This window comes from Molothrus aeneus, unplaced genomic scaffold (genome assembly GCF_037042795.1).
Source record: "Molothrus aeneus isolate 106 unplaced genomic scaffold, BPBGC_Maene_1.0 scaffold_36, whole genome shotgun sequence".
Classification (NCBI taxonomy): domain Eukaryota; kingdom Metazoa; phylum Chordata; class Aves; order Passeriformes; family Icteridae; genus Molothrus; species Molothrus aeneus.
The window spans coordinates 1,822,221-1,840,215 of record NW_027099027.1 but is presented as its reverse complement, the minus strand read 5'-3'; the positions used below and the strand labels follow the sequence as shown (position 1 = coordinate 1,840,215).

At 53.0% G+C, this 17,995-nt stretch overlaps 1 protein-coding gene and 1 pseudogene across 1 annotated transcript in view; one reads left to right on the top strand and one right to left on the bottom strand.

The window, feature by feature from the left end:
• LOC136570728 (uncharacterized) overlaps nt 1-17,995 on the top strand; it is a 2,607,743-nt pseudogene that overhangs the window by 789,294 nt on the left and 1,800,454 nt on the right.
• LOC136570729 (uncharacterized) overlaps nt 1-17,995 on the bottom strand; it is a 2,347,277-nt gene that overhangs the window by 641,073 nt on the left and 1,688,209 nt on the right. The window contains 1 exon segment of the mRNA XM_066571173.1: nt 12,924-12,946. Coding sequence (XP_066427270.1) covers nt 12,924-12,946 — 23 coding nt within the window.

Here is a 17,995-nt window from a genome sequence, read left to right as displayed (position 1 = left end):
GACCCACAGGGTGTCACGTCCTGTTCTGACTCTGTCTGTGGTTTTTTTCGTTTGTACTACTGCATTTATATTTTTAATTTTTCCTAAAAAAGAACTGTTATTCCTATTCCCATATCTTTGCCTGAAAGCTCCTTAATTTCAAAATTATAACAATTCAGAGGAAGGGGGTTTACATTTTCCATTCCAGGGGAGGCTCCTGCCTTCCTTAGCAGACACCTGGCTTTTCAAACCAAGACAATAACAAAGTTACTTTAACACCACAGATAGAAAATCCATTTTAATCTCTGCAAAAGCCCAATATTATGTGTCCATAACAATAAACCTCTCACTGAGTGATGGTAGATGTCAAGGTAACTTTGCTATAAAGATATAGTTTTTATTTCTGTTGTTAATTAAGCTTAGTGAAATAGCTGCTTGTGTTAAACTGCCTGCTTGGATGGGATAACATCCAGTGCACTCAGGATGAGGACACCTGTACAGATCTGCCAACTATCAGCACTCCCTGTCTGAAGTGAGCTACACTTTGGTAACATCTCATGTTTCATGCATGCAGTGGGTGACAAGATGATTTAAAATGCTAATAAAATAAACAAGAAAGGTCATTTTTGTTCCTCAAAATAACAACAACAACAACGACAACAACAACAAGAAGTTCTGGTTTAATGAAAGGTGGAATCTGTTGCTCTTAAGAGCAAAGATTCATAGCTGGAATAAAGAGTGTTCAGCCCAGCTGTTTCTACTGTGAGGCCGTATTTCATCCCCCCTGAAAGTCCTTCATGTTTGCACAGAAAACTGTCCCTGCACAGCCCAATGAATTCCATCACTTCAGCTGGCCAAACAACCACTGTGGTCAAGTGGGGTCTGAGCAGCTTCCAGGATGCCAAGCAGCTTCAGAAGCTTCATTTTACACCTCCTCTTCTCCCAGTGAATACCCACCACCACCATAACTGTGGATCCATAGCTATGGATCACTGGCCTGGCCAGCACAGGGCTAATGTTTGCATCAGCCAGGAGGAGCTGCTCTGCCTGGCTGTCTGTCTCAGCCTCAGCCCTGAGACCCCAAATGCCTCCATTCTGGCCAATCCTTCCTGGTGCTGAGCATAAGAACTCGTGCAGACAAGAGCAGGGAGGGAATCTCACCAGCCGTTTATCACCTCAGCAACAAGACCTTGGTACCAGGCTGTTATCTGTAGCAGAAAGCAGCAGCAGGAAGGAGACACCAGATCACCAGCCCCAGGCCATGGCCCTGGTGCTGTCCTTACCAGTGATCAGTGTCTGCAGCTCTCCAGGAGCTCAGGGAGCAGGGATGCTCCTCACCATCTCATCTTACCCATGCACCCAAAGCCACAGCCAGCTGTGTGCTCCTGCCCACCAGCACATGCCAAGGCACAGCGTGGGATTCTTGGGGAGGTGTCCTCTGCAGGGCCAGGAGTTGGACTTGGTGATCCTCGGGGGTCCTTTCCAGCCCAGGATATTTTGTGATTCTAAGGCTTTGGCCAGCCCAGGTTTCAGCCACCCCCCTGATCCAGGTGTGATTGACCCCAAACCAGATCTTGCCTCTGTCTACCCTCCAGTGCAAGGAACATGTTGCATCTACCCCAGCCCCGCTGCTTGTGTCTGATGGATCATGCTGACCTATTCAACATATTTCTTGGAGTATTAAAAAACATTATCTGAAATAAAATTAAAAAAAAAAAAAGAAAAAACAAACCAAAAAACAAACAAACCAGCCCAAAGGAAATCAATTTGGGTAATGATGGCCTTTTATTCCAGTTTATCCTGCACCAAACTCCACAGATGGTAACTCTGAACATTTCCCAGACCTTCACTATAGAGCTTGGAAATGTCTCTCTGATTTCTTGGTTGTTTCATGACACGTGCATTTCTCCTATATAATCCCAGTGTTTTGCTTAGAAGCCATATTATAACTGTGAATCAATCTTCATTTGAACATCTAGGACAGAGTCACACATCATTTCACCATTAACTAGGATAGACTCAGCCTTGCAGATCTTTCAGGTTTCAAGCCTGGCTGTGTTGTTTCAGTTCTTTGCTGCTGCTTGTGTTTTGTGAAAAAAAAAATCAAATAACCAGACTTTGGGACTTTCTGTTGCGGCTTGAAGAAGAACACAGGTTGTTTCATCGCTGTTGTGAGACATGTGTTACCTGGCTCATTAATTCACAACAGTTCTTGTTTTCTCTGCCTTTTTTTCACACTGATGTGATACATCTGTGAAGTCCAGGGTTGTACTGCAAGTGATTAATGCTGCAGTAAAGTCTGATAAACTGAGATTCCAACAAAAAAGTGTGAAAAATGTAACCTCTAAAGTTCTGAAAGCTCACATGTGACAAAACCCATAAATCACCCCAGAAGCAGTCATTATGGTGAGCTACTAATGTGATTATGCAGCTGCACTTGTCATCATTTCCCGTTACGTAGAGAATAAACCTGTCAGGCTGATTTATGGCAGAGGGCTCCACAAGATGGGAACTGGCACCTGTACTGTTCTGTGGGAAACGATGAGAAATGCTGTGTCTGCTCAAGTGCTGAATGGAAAAGGAAGGGGAGGGGAGATAACTGTTATTTGAAGGCACTGATTCAGGGACAAAGACTTCAGAGAGGAGTCATGCTTGCACCCATGGGATGGCAGGAAGAGTATCCACCAACCTGTCCCAACAGCAGCAGCAGCATCAGAATGCGTTCTCCACAGGTGGAGGGAAGAGAGGAGAGAGGAGGTCTTTTGAGGGGACCAAAGTCAGTCATGGAGAAATCCTAGAATCCTGGAATGGTTTGGGTCACAAGGAATCTGAAAAACCATCTTGTTCTAACCCCTGATGTGGGCCGTGACAAACTGAACAGCTGAATGCCTGGCTACTCAGGGGATACTCAAGGTTTTGGATTCCATGCCTGTGCATCTACCGTGGAGCAGCTGGGTCTGTTGGGAGCAGATGGCATCCACCTGAGCTCAGACCAGGCCAAAAGAAGGGCAGATGTGGGACTGAGCAGGGCGAGGGACATCCCTGCACAGCAGCGCTCTGACAAGAGCAGCAGTGGCCTCCTCTCAGTGCCCTTCCCCGAGCAGCAGCCGCTGAACACCATGGTGCCTACACAGATGCTTTTGGCTCTGCAATCCCTTTGTGCTCAAAGGCCACGCTGGGCATTTCAGCTGGGCTGGAAGGTCTGGCTGGGCAGGGAACAGGCAAGAGGCACTGCTGCTGTGAACTCCATGTGTTCACTGGGGACACAAGGAAGATTCTGTTCATCCAAAGAAAACCACAAGCAGCCAGTCCCTGCTAACACAGCAGTGCGACGCTGTCCAGAGCAGCTCAAATTCTCTGCCAGAACCATCCCCCTGCACCTTCTTGATCTGAAGGGGACTAGAAGTGGTTTCACTGCAGTTCTTTATTTCTGCTGTCTGACAATGGGAAGGTTTCACAGAAGTCTTGGATGGACTGGATCAGGGAAGAGTCAAGCAAGAAAAACTGAGCAACCATCACCCAACTCCACTCACAGAAGAATGAGTCCCATTAGGAAAAGCACCTCAGGTGTTTTCATAGTTGATAATATGTATCCTACTCAACATTATTGATTATAATCTTTTCCCTTTGGAAACTTATCAGTGGGGACTTCTGCCTGCTTTGTGAAGGGAGCCCCTGGGGCCCATTCCCTCCCAGAGGGGCTGCACTTGCTGCCTGCCGGGGCTTTCATTGCTGGGCCCACTGGGAGCCCCTGAGCTGGGCCGGGCACCAAGGGCAGGGCTGGCCCGGCTGTGATGCCTCTGGCCCCTGTGACACCAGGGGCAGCGTGTCACAATGGGGGCAGCTGGAAAAGGCCCCCGCAGGTAATGCTGGCCCAGCACAGCCTGGGCAAGCGGTGAGTGCGCACGTGGCGGGGCTGGGCCGGGCCAGGGCCGGGCCACAAGCGCCGCACCCGGGCCTGCATTGTCCCCCTGCACCCAGGGCCAGCCCCTGGGGCCGGCGCCTTGGCCGGGGCACGGGGCTGCTGCTGCTGGCCCACTGGCACAGGCCCTGCTGCCTGCCAGCTGCCCGGGGCCCTCTGCTTCTGCCCTCACATCCCTGCGCCTCCGGGCCTCACTTCAGCCCCCACAAGCTCCCTTGGGAGCCCCAGTGAAAGCCTCGTCTCTCTCCTCCTGCGGACCATGGCGGACAGAGCAGTCCTGCCTGTGCTTGTGCTGCTCATCTTCCTGTTCCCACTTTCCGTGGTGGACAGATTTCACGGGGATGGGCAGCAGCGTGCAGAGGAGATTAAAGCGCCACCCCCAGAGCCAGCTGAGCCTGGCTGGGGACCCTGGCTCCTGGCTGCCTTGCGCTACCTGCACCTGCTCTGGCAAATTGCTCAGCCGCTGCTCCTGCCTTTGGGCTGGTGGCTCAGGCGCAGAAGGGCAGCCACGAGGCAGAGAGCAGCGGCCCAGAGAGCTGAGGAAAAGGCCAGAAGGAGGAAGGTGGAAAGCGAGCGGAGAAGGCGGCTCCTTAGGAAGAGATTCAAAGAAATGGAGCAAACGCGCCGGGCCACGAAAGAAATAGAAAAGCAAATGGCCAGGCTGATTGGAATGAATAGGGATACAAACAGGATGCTGAAGGTAGGCAGGGCAGGCTTTTGGAGGAGCACAGGCAGTGGCTGTGTGAAGAAAAGCTTCCTGCTGGAGATGCTCTCTGGGCCGGCCAAGGCGAGCCGCACATCTTTGTGAGCAGCCGGCGCACAGAGCTGCGCTTGCTGCCCAGCACAGCCCTGCGCCAGGGCACAGGCTCCGGGCTCCTGACACACCCTGCCCCTCTGCCCTCTCTCTCCTCACGGGATCTGTAGTAACTGCATCTATTTTAACCCTTTCCCATACAGAGCCTTTGCATCTGCTCGAAGGAAAGCACCATTTGAAGGCATCGGGCCAATGATTGGAGATTGATTCAGATTCTTAAATAGTTTTGAAATATTTAAAATATCTTGTTTAAAAATAGTTGCCTTTAGAAACATTTTCCAAACTTTTTATTACTATAATGTAGATTAATACTCTTGTAAGAGATTATAAATATTTTAATAATAAGTAGGAATTAAATAATGGCACTTTTCTTTAGATTATATAGAACTTATAATTCTTCAAAATTACCAAGAATTATTGCAGTTAAGCAAAACTGAAGTATACTTTATTTTTATCTAAACCAGCAAATGTTGCTTAATCTCCATGGTCCAATAATTATTTTGTGTCTTGTTTAATATTCATATATACAGTATATAGACTATTGCTATGAATGCCTATAATCACAATTGGTTAATTTAAATTACACTCTCTGCCCTCCTGTCTCGGGAGGGTGACTTCCCTCAGGCAGCTGCAGTCCCTGTCAAGATGCAATAAAGGCAATGCCTGAACAAACGCTGTGTCTGTGAGTGTCCATGCTGGACTCAGGTGTCAGCTGTGGGGAATTCCTGACACAGAGGCACCACAGCAGCCTTTGGCCATGCAGAGGCTCCTTTCCTCCCCTGCAGCAGCTGCTCCTTTGGTGCTGTGATCCAGCCTCTGCTCTGCGCGATGCCAAATGCAAGAAAACCAGGAGTGCCACCACTCAGACTGTCACTCAGGTCCCGGCAGAGCTCAGGAGCCACCATGGCTGTGTAGGTGTGGAACCTGCAGTGGTCCATGACAGCAGGGACAGCAGGGACAGCAGAGACAGGGGGACACAGCACAGCAATCACAGCCCGGCTGCCCTGGGACAGGCCCGGCAGGCAGACAGGACACGGGGCAGGCAGGAGTCCCCATCCTCTCTGTGCCCGCCTGAGCACAGGCACATAAGGGACAGGGGCAATGGGGACACAGCCAGCCCCTCTCCTCTGGGAATATCCCACCTGCCCAGGGGCCCTGACAGAACGCAGGGGCTGAGGCTCTGCAAGGGGAACCCAAGGGTGAGCAGGAGGACCTCCAAGTTACATCTGCCCACATTCTGCATGCAAACTGCTGCGTGGAGGAGAAAACCAGAGGGGCCTTGCCACAGCAGATCCCATCTGAGGGAAGTTGTTCTCTATTCCTGCACACGGGTGCCCCATGCAACATGGAGCACATGAATGCACTTTGACACCAGATTCTCACCCCTGCTCGAGCGCTCTGGCACAGCAGGAGCGGCCATTCCCTAATAACACACGGGTTTGCAACTCTTGTGCAAAGCAACACAAATTGTCTCTCTCCTCCTGCAGACCATGGTGTCCAAATCAGTCCCTGCCCTGCTGGTGCTGCTCCTCTTCCACTTCCCACGGCCCGTGGTGATCAGTTGGGATGAGGATGCAGAGCTGGGCAAAGAGGGCCTGGAGCAGGCTACCCCAGAGCCACCCGAGCCTGCCTGGGGACCCCTGCTCTGGGCAGCCGTGCAGCAGGGGCCCTACTGGGCTGCTGCTGAGCTGCTCTTCCTGCCTTTCTTCCTCTGCCTCAGGCCCAGAAGGGCGGCCATGAAGCAGAGAGCAGCGGCCCGGAGAGCTGAAGAAGAGGCCAGAAGGCGCAGGATGGAAATGGAGCAGAGAAGGCTTCGGGTGTCTGTGGAACATTCCCGGGTTTCTGGGGAACATTCCTGGGTTTCTGGGGAACACTCCCGGGTGTCTGGGGAACACTCCCGGGTGTCTGGGGCACATTCCTGGGTTTCTGGGGAACATTCCTGGGTTTCTGGGGAACATTCCCTGGTGTCTGGGGAACATTCCCGGGTGTCTGGGGAACACTCCCGGATGTCTGGGGCTCTCCTGGCCCCGTTCCCAGCCCAGGTTCCCGGGGTTCAGGAGCTGCCCTGGTACCCAGGCCCCGTGACATCGCCTGGGTGCAGTTGGAGCCCGAGGTGCAGGCGGGCGCCGCCCGCGAGGCCCTGCAGGGCTTCAGCATCACCCAGAGCAGCGCCAGGAAGATCTCCTGCGCCAAAAAGGGACCCAGCTTCCCACCCAAATCCCCTCTCTCCATCCCAAATCCTTCTTTGTGCATTCCAAATCCTTCTTCTTTCACCCCAAATCCCCTTTCCCAGCCTCCAGGGATTTTGGGGCTCCTGAGGGGTTATTGGGGTTTTTCCCAGCATTGTACCCAGGGTCTCTCTGCAGACATTGCACCTGGAGCTGCCCCAAATAAACCCCAAATAACCCCAAATTTTGAGACTGGGGGGGGGGGGGGGGCTGATACTAAAATTCGGGGTTTTGAGATGTTTGACCCCAAACTTTGGGAATTGGGGGTTTGATCCCAAAATTTGGGGTTATGGAGATTTTGACACCTCAGGGTTTGGGGATTTTTGACCCCAAACTTTGGGAATTGGGGATGTTTGACACCCCTGGGTTTGGATTTGGGGGTTTTTGTTCCCAGGATTTGGGGTTTGGGAGTTTTTTTCCCCAGGATTTGGGGATCAGGGGGTTTGACCCCCAAACTTTGGCATCAGGGCGGTTGGACACCCCAGATGTTTCAAACCCCAGGATTTGGGGATCAGGGGGTTTTTACCCCAAAGTTTGGGAAGTGGGGGGATTGACCCCAGGATTTGGGGGGATTTAACCCCAAAGTTGGGGGGATCAGGGGGACTTGACACCCCAGAGTTTGGGATCGGGGGGCCTTTGACCCTAAAGTTTGGGGATACGGGGCTTTGACCCCAGACTTTGGGGATGAGGAGGGTTGGACACCCCAGATATTTCAAACCCCAGGAGTTGGGGAATGGGGGTTTAGACCCCAAACTTTGGGGCTTGGGGGTGTTTGACACCTCAGGATTTGGGATTTGGGGGTGTTTGACCCCAGACTTTGTGAACGGGGGGTGTTGGACACCCCAAATGTTTCAAACCCCAGGATTTGGGTTCAGGGGGATTTAACCCCAATATTTGCAAACTGGAGAGTTTTTGACACCCCAGGATCTGCGATTTGGGGGTGTTTAAGGCCTAAAATTTGGGGGCGGGGGGTTGAGATCGCAGAGTTTGGGTCTGGGGGTGTTTGGCCCCCCCAGTGTTTGAACCGCCAGGATTTGGGGTCCGGGGGAGTTGACCCCAGGATTTGGGGTGTTTGACCCCAATGTTTGACCTCACCTCGGGTTTGGGGTCGGGGTTGAGATCAGGGACATTCCCTGGAGCAGCGGCGGGGGCGGGATCGGGAACGGGATCGGGAGGCGGAACAGGAACGGGGAGGGTGCCTGAGCCAATGCCGGACCCCAACCCCAGGGAGAGGCCCCGCCCCAGTCCCGGAATGGCCCCATCCCCACAATCCCGGAGCCCTCCCCAGGCCCAGCCCCTCCCCGGCCGCTGAACGGAGCCTCCCTCAATCCCAGCCCGCCCCGATCCGGGCCGGAGCCATCCCCAGAGCCTCCCCCATTCCCGGCCCGGACCCTTCCATCCCTTTTTGGGGCGGCTCCTGCCGCTGCCCGCCCATTTCTGGGGGTTCCAAAGGGCCCCGCGGACCCTCCCCATTTTGGGGGTGTTGGGGGGGCCCCAGGGCCGCCCCGAGGGCCGAGGGGGGATCGAAAGCCCCAAACCCGAGGGGCTCCTGGGGGTGCCCAGATCCTCCCGTCCCCAGCCCGAAACAGACCCTGGCCAATCAGAGCGCGGGGCGCTGATGACGATCCCGTTGCCGGGCAGAAACTCGGCGCTCTGGCCCCGCCCAGCGATTTCCAGCGAATCAGCGCCCGGCTCGGCTGTGACTCATCGGGTGCCGGGCAGAACCCAGCGCCTCTCACAGCGCTGGCCAATCAGAGACTGCGCGGGGCCATTCCCAGCCAATCAGAGCGTTTGTCGCTGATGGCTCTCAGTGTCCAGGAGCGGAATTTGGGGCGGGGGGCGGTGACCCCGGCGGTGGGGATGGGGCGTGCGGGGGCAGCTGGGGCCGCACTGGTGGCACTGGGGGCGCTGGGAGCCCCCCCGGCCGCGGGGGGAGCGGGGGGCGCGGGGAGAAGGGGGGCGGGGGGGCCCCACATTCAACCAAAGGGGGGTCGGGACCCCCAAAGGGAGCAGGAGGGGCCTGGAACCCCCAAAACCAAGCACGGGGGAGGGGATTGGGGACTGGGGGAATGATGGGGAAGGGGCGGGAGAGCGGGGGGAAGAGGGGATGGGACCCCCAAATTGAGGTGGGAGGGAGCTGTGGACTGGGGGAATTCTGTGGACTGGGGAAACCCCCATCAAATCCCATTAAAATCTCATAAAAATCCTACTAAATTCCATTCAATTCCCATTACTAAAATTACTAAAATCCTATTAAAATCCTATTATATTCCATTAAAATCCCATGACATCTCATTAAAATCCCATAAAATTCCATTAAAATCCCATCAAATTCCATTAAAAGTCCATAAAATCCCGTTAAGATCCCATTAAATCCATTAAAATTCCTATTAAACACCTTAAATCCCATTAAAATCCTACTAAATTCCTATTAAAATGTATTAAAATCCCATCCAATCCCATAAAATGATCCCAAATCCACACAGAACTGGCCCTGAATTACCCCACACACACACAGCCCTAAAAACCCAAAAATGTGAAAAATTACCCCAAATTATCCCAAATTTACCCTGAATAACCCCAAAAAACCCCCAAATAACCTCAAAGGCACACCAAGAACCCAAATCCCCCAAATGACCCCAAATGCCCCAAATGACCCCAAATCCCAAAAATTACCCCAAATCCCATAAATGGGATTGGGAGAGGGGAGGAGATGGGAGGGAAAGGGGGAGTGGGACAAACTGGGCGAGGAAATCAAACTCTGCAGTCAGACAGAGCAGGGATTTGTGTATCCAGCGCTGGGAGCGAGGGGGATCTCTCTGGCAAAAACCCACTCGGTCTCCTTTAGCCTTCAGCTCCATTTAAAAGTCACAATTACAACACTTCATTAGCATACTCACATTTGCATAAAGCTGTGTCCCGGTTTTACAGCCGTGTGTGGCTTCAGCGCCTGCGTCCGTTCCTCCTGTGGCGGCCCTCAGTCTTCTGGTGCTCTTTTGATGAAGGCTTCTGTCGTCCTCCTCACGCTGGAACTTTTTACCTGGACCATCAGCCCATGCCTGGTGCTCCTTGTTCTTCAGTCTAACCTGGTCTGAGCTGATTTTGCCCTTTGCAAGCTCTGTTCAAACTTGCTCTCTCGCTCTCGCTGCGTTTGTTGTGTCGCTGGCTCTGCTCTCTCTCTTGCTCTGCTGCCTCGCTGGCTTTGCCTGCATGTGAAAAATGCATGTATTTTATGATTGGCTTTTCGCAAATATTAAAATGAATATTATATGTCTGGTGTTAGAAAGCAATGCTGTATTAATTCTCCTAAGGAGTGTGTTAAATATAGTTTTAGGTTATAAAAATTGTTAAAATAGAAATGATGCTATGTAGGATTCTTTTTTTAAAGAAAGGACTCGCAGTAAGATAGCAGCCACAGGACACCTAAATCTTTCAGAGAAAAAGAATTTATTGCCCTCTTATCAGAAGAAATGAACTTCTTCCCACCTCGAAGGTGCTGTTAGGATTCGGAGGAAGAAGGTGGCACTGCCCAGACAGAATCCTGTGTTTGAATGGAATTTATGCATCATGGATGAAGTGTATGAATATGCAACAGGCTGTTGTTTTTAAGGGTTAATCCTGTGTTAACGGGTGTCCCTTTTCGGGCTTGTGGTGCCCAGAAAAAGTACCCGGACCTCCATAACCCTTTCTCTCTATTGTCTCATATTGTCCTAATTCAAATTGTCCAAATTATTATTACTCTAATTGTATTGCTATTTTTATAACCATTTTATTACTATGGAACTTTTAAAATTTCAAAATCAAGTGATTGGCGTGTTTCACACTGCACATCTCGCTCCAGGGCTGCTTGTGCTGAACCTTTCCTTGCACAGCCCTGAGGATTCCCCCAGCCCGGGCTCCCAGCAGCTCCAGGCCCGGCCAGGAGGAGCAGCAGGGCCAGGGCTGGCAGGGCGTCCCCCCAGATGTGGCCCCCGCTGGTGGCACAGCCGGACCCTTGGGAGGCTGCCTCAGGCTTTATCGTCCACCAGCATCCCAGGAGGGAGCAGAAAATCCTCCTGCAGACGCTGATTCCGGAGGCTCCCAGCGCTTCCTTGTCTCCAGGAGCTTCTGCCAGGCCCCAGTGAAACCTCGGTGCCACATTGTTCCACAGCCTCACAACGCTCTCCTGGCACCCGTGAGGTCCCTCTGTGTCCCGCTGCAGCCTTGGCTCCATCAGGGTCTCCTGGCTCCATCAGGGTCTCCTGGTTTCCATCAGGCTCTCCTGGTTTCCATCAGGCTCTCCTGGCTTCCATCAGGGTCTCCTGGTTTCCATCAGGGTCTCCTGGCTTCCATCAGGCTCTCCTGGCTTCCATCAGGGTCTCCTGGTCTCCATCAGGGTCTCCTGGTCTCCATCACGGTCTCCTGGTTTCCATCAGGCTCTCCTGGCTCCATCAGGGTCTCCTGGCTCCCATCAGGGTCTCCTGGCTCCATCAGGCTCTCCTGGCTCCATCAGGGTCTCCTGGCTTCCATGATGCTCCACTCTGTCCCAAGGGGCATCCACGGCTCAGCTTTGGAGCCCTGCAAGATCCAAAGTTTCCCCCCAACAAACACCAGCCCAGGGACCCCCAGGATATTTGGGCTGAGCTCCTGCTGCCCAGGCACCTGCATGGAACCCAAGTGACCGCTGGGACTCCATGGAATGTCCTGGAACAAACTGTCCCTGGTCAGACAGGGGTGCCATGGAACACAGGTGCCACTGGGACACGGACACTGCCCATGGAACCGAGTGTCCATGGGGACAGAGCTGGGCCTGATGGAACACTGGAGATCATTGTCACCCCATGGAATCCATGGAACCAGGTGTCCATGGTGACACTGGAGAACATTGTCACCCCATGGAATCCCATGGAACCAGGTGTCCATGGTGACACTGGAGAACATTGTCACCCCATGGAATCCATGGAACCAGGTGTCCATGGTGACACTGGAGAACATTGTCACCCAATGGAATCCATGGAACCAGGTGTCCATGGTGACACTGGAGAACATTGTCACCCCATGGACTCCATGGAACCTGGTGTCCATGGTGACACTGGAGAACATTGTCACCCCATGGAATTCATGGAACCAGGTGTCCATGGTGACACTGGAGAACATTGTCACCCCATGGAATCCATGGAACCAGGTGTCCATGGTGACACTGGAGAACATTGTCACCCAATGGAATCCATGGAACCAGGTGTCCATGGTGACACTGGAGAACATTGTCACCCAATGGAATCCATGGAACCAGGTGTCCATGGTGACACTGGAGAACATTGTCACCCCATGGAATCCATGGAACCAGGTGTCCATGGTGACAGAGCCGGGCCCAATGGAACCTACTGGAACACAGGAGAACATTGTTACCTGTTGGAACCCGGGCTGCTGAGAATTTCGGACTTTCTGAGCTGACAGACACTGACCCCCAAGAGAACACTGCATTTCACCTGAGGCTGTGGAGAAGGCTTCCAAAATGGAATGATGGAACTGGGATTATGGGTGTGGAGTTTGAATAGAAGGGTGTAATATCACATGGTGGAACTTGGAGTTTAAGGTTTTAGAATATAGTAATATATATAAAGCAAGATGGAGGTTTTAGGGCGGAGGCTGATCCTTCTTCTTCTTCTTCTTCTTCTTCTTCTTCTTTTTCTTCTTCTCCTTCTCCTTCTTCTTCTTCTTCTTCTTCTTCTTCTTCTTCTTCTTCTTCTTCTTCTTCTTCTTCTTCTTCTTCTCCTTTTCCTCCTTCTCCTTCTCCTTCTCCTCCTCCTCCTCCTCCTCTTCCTCCTCCTCCTCCTCCTCGGGTTTGGGTGGTATTGTGTAATTAGATAAAAAAGTCCCTTATGTTGGGCACGGGCGATTGGTTATTGGGTTAAAAGTAAAAATAATTTAGGTGTCATTTCTTAATTGGACAGTTTATCCTCAAAAGACCTTGCAGAGAGAGACGGGGCTCCATTTTCACCTTGTTAGCAAAGTGCTGCAGAACTCACAGCTTGTGAGACTGTTCTAGAGACAAGAGCTAATGAACACCTGAGTCCAAACAAGAAATGCCGTCTTGGGATTTCATCCCGACCTTGGCAGAAAAGAAGCAAAAGAATTGACTGTTACCCCATGGAATCTCATGGAACCAGGTGTCCACTGTTTCACGGTGCAGCCTCAGAGAGTGGTGAGACCATCGTGGCACCATGGAATATCCTGAAACCACGGCTCCCTTGTGACAAACCTGGGCTTTATGAAACCAAGGACACCGCTGGGATGCAATGGAATCTCAGGGGACCAAGGGTTCAACACATCAGCTTCTCAGGAAACCAAGGCAAACACTGTGACACAGAGAGGGGCCTCATGGGACCCAGGAGACCATGGTGACACTGTGGTGGAATCTCATGGAACCAAGTGTGAATTCTTACAGGACCCAGGAGACCATGGTGACACCGTGGTGGAATCTCATGGAACCAAGTGTGAATTGTTACAGGACCCAGGAGACCATGGTGACACCGTGGTGGGATCTCATGGAACCAAGTGTGAATTGTTACAGGACCCAGGAGACCATGGTGACACCGTGGTGGGATCTCATGGAACCAAGAGCCCAGAGTTTCACGGCTCAGCCTCATGGAGCGCTGGAGACCATGGTGTCCCAAAGGGAACACATGGAACAAAGGCTCCTTAGTGACACAGCAGGGCCTCATGGAATGCAAGAGATCATCCTGATGGAATGGAAACTCATGGATTCAAGGGTCCACTCTTTTGCTGCGTGGCCTCATGGAATGCTGGAGACCATTGTGGCACCATGGAAATGAATGGCACAAAGGCTCCACTGTGACCCAGCAGGGCCTCATGGAACCAAGGACACCGCTGTGATACAATGGAATCTCATGGAACCAAGGACCAGTTGTGACAAAGCTGGGCCTCATGGAACCAAGTACACAGCCATGATGCAATGGAATCTCTAGGATCCAAGGATCAATTGTCAACACATCAGGTTCTCATGAAACCAAGCAGAACATTGTGACACAGTGGAATCTCATGGGAGCAAGGCTCTGCTTTGATCAAGTGGGGCCTCATGGGACACAGATGCCACTGGGACATTGTCAGGCCTGGTAGGAACAAGACACCACTGTGGCAGACCAAGGCCTCATGGGACCTAGGAGAGCCCTGGGACACAATGGAACCTGATGGAACCAAGGGCCCATTGTGACACGGCAGGGTCTCATGGAACCCCTGTGCCACTGGGACATTGCCAGGGCTGGTGCAAGCAAGGTTCCACTGTGACAAAGGCAGGCCTTGTGGCACCCAGGACACCATTGTGGGACAATGGAATCTCATGGAACCAAGGCCCCATTGTGACAAAGCGTGGCCTCATGGAAGCCCAGTGCCACTGGGACATCTCCAGCCTTGGAGGAAGCAAGTGTCCATTGTGACACAGCACAGCCTCAAATCACAGGAGAGCAGAGGGATGCCATGGAATCTTGGGGAACCAAGTGTCAATTCTAAACACAGCGAGGACTCATGGAACCCAGGAGACCATTGTGATGCTGCACTTTGTCACAACGGGGCCGTGCTTCTATGAGGATCCATGGGCCCACAATGTTCTCCTGGGTTCCAGGAGGCCCCGCTGGGTCACAATGGCCCCTTGCTCCCACGAGCCACAGCATGGTCCCCGTTGCCCCTGGGTTCTGTGAGGCTCTGCTGCGTTCACAACTGAGACTTGCTTCCATGAGATTCCATTGCGTCACAGTGGCCCCCATGTTTCCATGAGGTTCTGCTGTGTCACAGTGGACACTGGGTTCCACAAGAGCTGGCAATGTCCCAGTGGCACCTGTGTCCTGTGGGCCCCACTCTGACAAAGCAGAGCCTTGGCTCCATGAGATTCCAGGCTGTCCCAATGCTCTGCTGAGTTCCACGAGGCTGTGCTGTGTCACAATGGACACTGAGTTCCACCTGCCCTGGCAATATCCAAGTAGCCCCTGGCTTCCATGAGGCCCCGTTGTGTTTGCAGGTGACACTTGGTTCCCCAAGGTGTCATTGTCACGCCGCTGAGGCCTTGCTGTGTGTGAGAAATGACCGCTACTTTTAAAATTTTAAGGGTGATTCAACCTTGAAAAAAATTACAACAAAGGACTGAAACAGGAGAAATCACAGCACTGGGAGCCCTTCCCCAACCCGTGGCTATCATGGCTCCTTCACAAATTGGCTGCTCCTCCTTTTAGACTTTTGGTGTTGCATCACATAATCCTAGCCCCACCCAAAGTCTGTCAGGTAACTCTTTGTGGCCGTCCATTGGTGGAGAATGCTTTCTTGCAACCTGACTGGAGAGCAGGTGTTGCCATGCCTGCCTTCCAGTGACAAACCTGCCCTCCCCAAATGCCCCAACCACCAAGGCCATTACAAGGGGAGGGGAAAGAGGACTATGGGGGACAGATGACAATAACATCACTACACATCTTAACACACACATAGTATCTATCTCCTCACTGTGAGACCCAACTATGACATTACTCATCTGTAACACTGTGCAATAATGGAGCCTTGTTCCTACCAGACCTGGCAATGTCCCAGTGGCACCTGTGTCCCATGAGGCCCCACTTGGTCAAAGCAGAGCCTTGGCTTAACAGCTGACCCTTGTTTCCTTGAGATTCCATTTGTGAAAAACACGTTCACTCTCCTGTGAAAATGTACAAAGTTTAATAAAGGACAATGGGAGACCAGGACCATGGAGCAAAGGTTATTACGGACGGGTGCATCTTGGCACTCAGCCAGGAGCACCCTGTTACCTTTGGGGATCCCCTGAAATACCTTTCCCCTTACATCAGCCTAGTGCATATTCATAGACCCTCATGCATATCCATAAACTACTTTACATATTCCAGGAATGATTTTACATGGCCCCTCCTTGGGTCTGCCTTTTCAGAGCATGTGTGTTTCTTGGCTGTGGTTTTGGCTCCTTGTCTTTATCACCTCCAGGTTTTGGGCCTTGGTGCACTCTGCCTTCAGACGGGGAGTGCTGATAGTTGGCAGATCTGTACAGGTGTCCTCATCCTGTGTGCATTGGATGTTATCCCATCCAAGCAGGCAGTTTAACACAAGCACACTTCTATCAGCTATTTCACTACTATGTCTAAGCTCAATTAACAACAGAAATAAAAACTATAGAACAAAGGTATTTTAACACCATACATATAAAATCCATTTTAATATTTGCAAAAAGCCAATATTATGATATTTATCTATAACAGGGTGAAGGAGCCCTGGCCCAGGCTCTGGCCCATGGGGACACGAGGACGCTGCCGGGGGGTCCCTGTCCCCCTGTGCCACCCCCAGGGCCCCGGCCCCCGTCCCCGTGTCAGGCTCTGGGGTCGATCTCGTGGAACATCCTCTGGGGGAGGCTGTGGGGCCGGGGGTGGGGGGACCCAGGGGGGACAGGGGACCCCGCTGTGCATGAGCAGGGTTGGACTGCCCTGGGGGGAGCTGTGAGGGGGCCGGGGCAGAGTGACCTCCCCAGGGACCTCACACAGCCCCCGTGATGTCACACAGCCCCTGTGATGTCACAGCCCCGGTGATGTCACAATGCTGCCTGTGATGTCACACAACCCCTGTGATGTCACACAGCCCCTGTGATGCCACACAACAGCTCTGTCACATAACCTCCATATGATGTCATTCAGCTGCTATGTGATGTCACAAAGCAGATTTGTGATGTCACAGTCTCCCTGTGATGTCACAGCCTTCTCTGTGGCATCACACAGCTGCTCTGTGACTCTGGGTCACAACCCACATTGTGATGTCACAGAGCTGCCTTCTGTGATGTCACAGCTAGCTCTGTGATGTCACAACCCCCTCAGTGCTGTCACACAGCCCACTCTGTGCTGTCACACAGCCCCTTGCTGCCATCCCAGCTGCTCTGTGGCTCTGGGAAACAGCCCCAGAGGTGCTGCTGTGACACAGCCCCCGCGGGGACATGCCACAGCCCCGGCCAGTGCTGAGCCCCTGTGAGCTCTGTCTGTGCCCTGCTCGTGTCCCTGAGGGGCCCTGGCAGTGCCCCAGCCCTGCTGGGCTGTGCACAGGAGCTGCTCCTGGCCAGAGCTGTCTCTCTGCAGCTCTGCTGCCCTTGCCAGGAGCTGCCTCTGGGCCAGGAGCCCGGCCCAGCTCAGCAGCACAGACACAGCACAAGGACTTTAATCACCCTCTGGGCCTTTGCTGCTCTTTGCATCACACCCAGTCCCTCAGAGTGGGCTCAAAGACTTCTCAAGAGCTCAGAGTGAGATTGAAATACTGAAGTTTCTTGTACTTTAAAGAGATCCCTATAAGGGACAGGACTGACAAAGTGTCCCCAGGTTCCAGGGAGAGCAGAACACTGGAGGCACTGATGGCAGCTGGGGACAAACAAGGCAAAGGTGTCTCTGGTGCTGAGCAAACCTGGATTTGTTTCAGGAATGTAAAGAGCCAAGGCCTGAGCCCCAGGGCCTGGCCAGGCAGATCCTGTCCCTCCCTCCTTGCTCAGGGCTCTTCCCGGGATGGGCACTGGCATGTGGGGATGGGCAATGCCAAGGGCAGGAGCGTGGGGCGGCCCCTGCCAGGCTGCTGAGCAGGGACAAGGAGGCAATGAGGCCCCAGGCCTGCAAGGGTCACTTGTCCCCTCCTGGCTCAGGCCCAGGGCCAGCAGCCATGGCCAAAGCGCTGCCCAGGTTGGCTCTGTCAGGGCTGTCTTGCAGCTGCTGCCCATCCCTGTGCCCTGTGCAGCCCAGGCTGTCCCACGGTGTCCCTGCCCTGGCCTCTGTCCCTGCAGGCTCTGGGCATCCCCCGGCTGCCCCACCTGGCTGGGCCCTTCCTTTGCTGACAGCTCTGCCTCCTGCCTGCCCCTGCCTGCCCACACAAAGCCTGGGGCTGCTCCAGGCTCCTGCTGGGGACGTGCTGCACCACAGCCCTGCCCTGACAGGGAAATTCCTTTATCCTGCAGCCACTCTGGGCCTCCCCAGCTGCCCTTGGTGTTAATTCTTTCTCTCTCTGGCTGTTTTCCACTATGTCAAAAGGATCCAC